The sequence below is a fragment of the Montipora capricornis genome, chromosome 6 (assembly GCF_036669925.1).
Source record: "Montipora capricornis isolate CH-2021 chromosome 6, ASM3666992v2, whole genome shotgun sequence".
Lineage (NCBI taxonomy): Eukaryota > Metazoa > Cnidaria > Anthozoa > Scleractinia > Acroporidae > Montipora > Montipora capricornis.
Window position 1 is genome coordinate 65,961,001 of NC_090888.1, and position 6,934 is coordinate 65,967,934.

Consider the following 6,934-nt stretch of genomic DNA (forward strand, 5'->3'; position numbering starts at 1 on the left):
ACTACACGTAACCTATAATCCCTTTGATTCGCTCTGACGAAGGGCTAACGCTCGAAACGTCAGCTTTTAGAATCTCTGTACGGTGGCCAATTTACATTATCAACTCCGTTGATAAAACCAAATTTTTGTATGTTGTCAACATTGCTGTAATTGTGTTTTTAATCATAAAATTGGATTCGATCCCTTGACGTCCAAATAGAATTCGCTGACAAGTTCCCGTGCGACTCTAACTTTACTACAAGCCGTTTGTAGTAAAGTCAAACAACACTGATTAACAACAACAGGAACAAACAAGCAAATGAGAACGTTGCGTGACTGCGTGACGATCATCGTAGAACTCTGTTTCTGTTTAACGAAGTAAACATTACATTGCGATTTTTAAGTGTGGAGCTCAGCGAGTCTTCAGTGTCTTTGGCAGTTGGCGTATATTCCACAACTTAACTTATAAAACACAAAAAAGTCCGATTTGGAAAAAAACTAAGATGCCCCTTAAGAACTTTCATAGCTTCTGTTGGTTCCTTAATGTTTCATTCGAAAATAACAGTACGGGAGAATAACGGCACAAATTTAAACAAAAAAAATTTGGAAAAAAAAATTCACCCCGACCCCGACCCCGGCCCCGGCCCCGGCCGCGCGTTAACAGACATTTAAATTCTTAAATCAAAATCACTCTTTTTTCACGTCTACGGAGATCGCCACACAAGTTCACATTCTACAGACATTCGGCAGGTCAAATAAGCAAGCAAAAAATTCACCAGTCGACCATAAATTAATACTCGCAAAGACCGGGTCAACTTCTCCTGCATTGAAAGACATTCAACGGTAATTTTCTCGCAACGGAAAGAAAAACAGAAGAAAACTATTTTTATCTTCTCATTGTGATCGATCAGCAAAAAATGTGGATTTTATCAGCTTGTTTGTGTTGAAATTCCCACGGCGCTGTCCAGTAATAGAAAAGATGAGCTCTTCTGAATTAAACGAAACATTAAAAAATCGCAACTTAGTTTTCACATACGTCGAAATCTTTTAGTCATCGAGTTCGAATCGAGAGTAAGTGCACGTTCGGCAACACTACCTTAATTTTGCTGGTCCGTGTCGGTTGATTTCGCTGATAGCCTCTTTCCTCTCTTGTAATTTATTCACGCAATTTCTATTTTCGCTCCACTTTTCTTGTAAAAAATTATATATGTATGAAAACTAGAGAAGCGGAAGCCTCCTGTGTGTTGGTGAGAGGGAAAACAAAGCTGAAAAGCCTTTTCAAAGGGTGAGCAGACCCTATTTCATGGAATGGTGGAACGGCGGGGTTGCGGAATACACGGAATATTCTAAACTATGGAATATATTGAATATTCTAAACCGTTAACAAGGAAAATATCGAATATATTGAAACACGGAATAAACGGAACATTCTAAAACACGGAATATATGGAATATTCTAAAACGCGGAATGAGAGGAAAGTCTTTTTAAAAAGGATATAAAAATTACATTATTTGCCCGTGAGTAGTCTGGGTAGGATAACATTACTTCGCGGCAAAAGATAGCAGAAGAGTTCACCCCAGGGCGATACCCGCTTCCGTCGTTTTGTGCCTCTCGGACTGTGCCGAAACATCGCAGGCCCATTTTCGCACACTCAGAGAAGGAAACATGGACAAAGACGATGGTAAGTGTCTCATGATCAATTGCCTTTAAAGACATAATGTACGACACGTCACCGTTTCTTTTGAAGGCTGACTTGCTAAGTCAAAGTTCTTTTGTGAAGCGGTTTCGTCAAAATTGAAATGGTTTAGATTGTTTTGAAATGGTTCAGACGCCGATGTTGAAACGGAACAGACTTAATTCGACTAATTCAAATTGGTTTATTCAACTGAGAATCCATCCGTCGACGAAATGTGAAATGATCAGGTCTGACAACAAATGATCTAGTGCTCTGTAGCTTAAATGGTTTAGTTAAAGAAGGAAGGATTCAACTTATCGACGAACGACCTAAGTCACCGGCAAATGGTTTACTGAAGTGTCACATGGTTTGATAGTCGGGATTCAGCGCAAAGTCAAATATCTGTCGTCAGCACAATAAAACTTGGCGCGACCCAGACATGCTTCAGTGTTCTCTTTCTTCCTTCTTTTTGTGTGAAGTGTTCTTTTCCTTTTCGAGAGCACGGCTAAATGTAACCGTTTAGAAATTCTTCTGATTAATGATGTCCACGGCATGAAGATAGGCAAGATAAGGTCCTGTGTCCCAGTTGTCTTCTCTGTCTTCTCCATACTGCTTTACTCTTTGTTTTTGTAAGTGAAGGAAAGCTGTGTCGAAGTAGGGTTTCGTAAATATACAGAGTTAACTGAATAGAGTGTAGTGCAACATGAAGTGCTAGATTTAATTTCTATCCCATATGAACCCTGTGAGCGTTAGCCCTACTGATGGAACTGGGCCCACACAAGGACAGGGAAAAACTCTGACCAGGGTGGGAAATGAACCCACGACCTTCGGGTTAGATCTCCGCCGCTCTACCTTTCGTAAATACACGTTCTCTTTCGGGATGTCACACAACCAGCGTTGTGTGGCATCCTGAAAGACGCGTACGGCTGTTTGTCCTACAGTCTCGGTACACTCTTGTTTTTCCGGCCCAGGATGAAAATATTCTTATAAAATATATTCTTATAAAAAAGAAAGAGTGTTCTACAAAACAATTCCCCTTGTGCCAATGGTAACAATGAATATTAAACACTCATCATTAAGTAAAGTACGATCGTCCTGGTGAGTATAGTCCTGAGAAGGACTGTTTGAGATGACATTGACTGACGTTTCGACAACCTGAGTGGAAGTCATCTTCAGAGTCAAGTGATTTGTGTAACGTCAGTAGATACTATAAGAACTCCGGTCGACTGTAATCGTTTACTCCACAGTACATCAAGTTTCCACTAATTTCAGGTAGTATTTGTGAACGAGGTCTCTTCAAATTCTCTATAGGAGATAGGATGAAATGCACATTTCCATTATTGTTAAACTTAGTACGAAGTGATAGACCTAACACCTAACTGGTTTCCTCTGTGGGTTGCGGAATGCTTAGTTTCTGTGATTCGTCTGTCATAAAGATTAAATTCAGCCATTCATGTTATTATGCTAATTTCGGGCGCCGTAGAGATATTAAAGATTATTGTAACCGGAAAATAGGTTTCCTCCTTTTCTGTGGTGTTCGATTTACGAATGGGTAAAAATCTTTAGTAGCGACTTTATAATCTATTGCTACATTAAACTAGATTGACTGAACTTGTGAAGGTGAGGGCTATCTATTATATTCCCCAGTTGTCTGCAAACAGACCATCATAGACCATTTTTTTGGATTTTTAAAGGGGGAAGTGAGGGCAAAATTTTATTATTTTTTATCTTATATAATAGGATGAAAATTTGTTCAGCGATTTTTTTTTCTGTCTTCCATCTCCATTTAACGTATCATGTAGTTTTGTCCAATTGTTTCCATATTTTTTAAGCCTACTCTGAGATCAGCTATTCATCGAGTTCCGAGTTGAGTTTGAGTTGAGTTAAGATTGAGTTACAGTTTTTGGCATTTTTCGCAATTAAAAGTAGTAAATATCCAGTACAAGTCACTTCGAAAACTGTTTTCTCCGCGTTCAAAGATATATTGGCATAAAATTTTGCAAAATGGCATGGGTTTCCAATGATCAAAACAATGTTATTACACCTTTCACGGCATCATTCTCGTTGCTGCTGTTAAGTGTTTCTACGTCAAAACGATGTCTTCTTAGAGGAATACATGGGCTTTATTGTTTCGCCAGTTAAAGCTGACCCGGCGGCTAAACGATGAATTGTATTTGTCGCCCGGCATCATGGTCGATCATCACAAGAACGCCTCAAGGACGGTAAACGGTCGTTTCGCCTATGGGTTGTTTCGCCTACCGTTTGTTCGCTCACGTCTAAAGTCAGTTCGCCAACGATTCATATGTAAAAGCTTTAAAACTGAATTTTTTAATAGTCCTTGTTGAACCTCGCAGAAAAACTGAGTATTAAGATGAAATGAACCACCGTTTACGGTCTTTGTGTTTATTTGTGATTCGAGCGGCCTATACTAAAGGAGGTGGGACTTTTAACATATCATTCAAAAGGACAAGGTACTTAAGAAATTAGCTCGTTCCCACTTTACTGCCTGGTTCAATTTTTATATCGATGTTGTTGTATCATGAACTTTATAAAGTAATGTTTTGATTGTTAATTCGTGCCCTTTCACGCGATCCGTAAGCTTAGTTAGAGGCAAAGAAATTATATATAACAGCTGAGGCGTTATTTCTGTAGACTTGTGACTTGGGCCTGTACTAAAAAAGGTGAGACTTTTCAAATCACTGATTAGTATAATTATTAGTCTCAAAAAGTTTCTTGCAGTAATTAAATTGCATTTTTGAACTTCATTTTATATGTAAGCAATAAATAAGTTCGTATGTAACAGTGACTGATTAATACATATTACGAAGAGCGAATATGTAACGAATTTACTCTAAAATGTTGCGAAATGAACACGCATCATGCAGAATTACCATCGTGCATCACAAACTTTCATTAAGAGTGTAATTGGAGAACCGTGTAATTCGAAACGGGAGATTCTATTAGTTGTTTGAATTCACCGCACTAAGTACGAATCAAATCGACTGACTCCAACACCGCACATCAAGTATAGGTGAATCAACTGTTTTACATAATGACAAGAGGAAATGAGGGGACAGAGAGGGAGGCTCAAGGCGTTGGCCGGGATATGTTATGTCCACGAAAGTTATTTTTAGACGAGCGGAAGTCTTTGTTCTAGCGGAAGTCTGTCTTCTGAGACGTCCGCATGCAGTCTTGCCTCGCTCTCAGGTTCTTAGTGAAAAGAGAAAATGATGGCGCACGTGAAAGGCTGATGAATATATATTTTCTTTCAAACATCGGACCGACGTTGGCCTGCATGCGGACGTCTCGGAAGACTTCCGCTTGTCTAAAAATAACTTTCGTGGACATGACATATCCCAAGGGCTGGACCGGGAGCGTCCTTCTCTGTCCCTCATTTTCTCTTGATAATGATTGTCATAGTACGGAGTTTAAGACCTACAATCCTGGCCATAAGTTGTTGGGAGACCTCCCCTTTTGCGCTGTAGAACGCACGATTTCAACTACGTCCTTGACGTTTAAAAAAAAAGGTGAATAGAAGCAAGTAGAATTGAAACCCCTTCCCCCCTAGCAATGTTGAAAGAAATGGAAGCTATTCTGAAGACCAGATCGCCGTGTGGTTAAAAAGGAAAAAGGGACCGTAGAAAGTGGTTAGACAGTCGGTTTTGGAACCGAACCTGATTGCTAAAAAATCATTATTATTGGAATAAGTGGTAAATATCTATCTTATCGTCACTTTAGTTGGAGAATACTGTTCTTGGAGGCGAACAATTCGTGAAACATGGCTATTCTGAAGCGATTGTCAAGGTTTTGCTTTGTCAAGATTTTTATCAACGTTGACAGGGGGAGGAAGGGGGAGGGGGGGGGGGGGGGCGGGCAGGCGGGCTTACGCGGTCTTGGTCTTAAGAGAGTCTGCCTGTGAAGTCATCTGCCGTGAACTGTCCCAACGCTTGTGACCAGGATTGTTGGGGAAACTGACATATTGGACGTAGGTGAATCGACTCTAGGCGTAGGCGAACAGACGCATTATGCTTTTTGCTCATAACCGCTGAAATTCTAGAAATTAATGCATCAACACAATAATTTGTCACGTTTTCTACTCGCTGAAGTTTGTTAATGTTAATGTTTGTTAATTAAACGCATTTAAACGTGTGAAAATGTTTGACCTCGTCACATGCCGGAAAACCATTTCAATGCAAAGTTGAGAGAGGCAAATGATGTTGAAAGTAATGTTTGATTGTTTCGCTTGGCCTTGATGGGATTATATTTTTCTTTAAAGTGCTATTAAGTGGTAACTTAGCTTGTAAGTTATAAAATTAAATGCATGCTAATCCCTACTTCGGTCCGCTATGACGTTTAGTTGCCCAGCTACAATCCCAGCCAAAAAGATGGTGACACCAAACTTTAATACAAGCCTAAACGTAGTTTAGGCGTAGGGTTACCCAAATCAATTCGGGTTTTAGGTTACGTTCTAAAAGGTAAAATAATGACCTGCAACGAGTAACCCGTCAAAAGTGACTAGTGTTTTAGGCCCGCCACCCAGATTGTGTCACGTTGCCTGGTTATGGGAGAGTGTCACGCGAGTTTAGTTTACTTTGTGACTAGAAAAGTCAAGGTGCGATTCACGTTGTTTTTCTGAATCTATACGGGTCCCTTTTTAAAATATGAGTTGTTACTAATCAGTGAGGAAATGAAGTTTGTTTCGCTCACCTTCTGTTTCTCCTTTTCAACATGGTAAGACTTTGGATCTTTGCGCAGTCCGGGTTCTGGTTTTCACGCAATGGAATGTCGATAGTTAACCGCAGAGTTGTTGGCAAGTGTTCGAAGTGTGATCTTTAATTGTTAATTAAAGATTGTCTGTCTGGATTCCTACTCAACCGGTTAAAAAAGGTCTACAAACAAATTTTGAAATCAGAGTACTGAAACGGAAAGTATGTCTGTGATCTGTACAAATCACGATAGACAGTTCTTTCTGTCTTCACTTTTACCATCCTAAAATTTGTACCGCTTTAAATCATGTTGCATAAAGCCGTTATTTCTCATTATTTATTTATTCACTTGTTAATTTAGTTTTTCGTGCACGGTTTCTTTAGTTTTTGCAAGTACATAAATGATAACTGACAAAGTCAATTCATAGGGGAGGGTCAGTAATGAATAAAACGCGTTCCAGGTTCCGGATTCCAGGTTTGACATAAACCCTCATGCGGCTTACTTGTTCCGATAACGTTTTGTGTGATAACTGGACGACAAACGGTACGTTTCATCGTTAAGCAGCCGGGGAC

At 39.7% G+C, this 6,934-nt stretch overlaps 1 protein-coding gene across 1 annotated transcript in view; it reads left to right on the plus strand.

Annotated features, from left to right (window-relative positions):
- Positions 1-1,535: 1,535 nt before the first annotated feature.
- The window catches only part of LOC138050755 (BTB and MATH domain-containing protein 42-like), a 12,318-nt gene continuing 6,919 nt past the window's right edge, over positions 1,536-6,934 (plus strand). Inside the window, exon 1 of the mRNA XM_068897042.1 lies at positions 1,536-1,661. Within this exon, the coding sequence (XP_068753143.1) occupies positions 1,646-1,661 (16 nt within the window). The 5' untranslated portion in view covers positions 1,536-1,645. The remainder of the gene's footprint in view (positions 1,662-6,934) is intronic.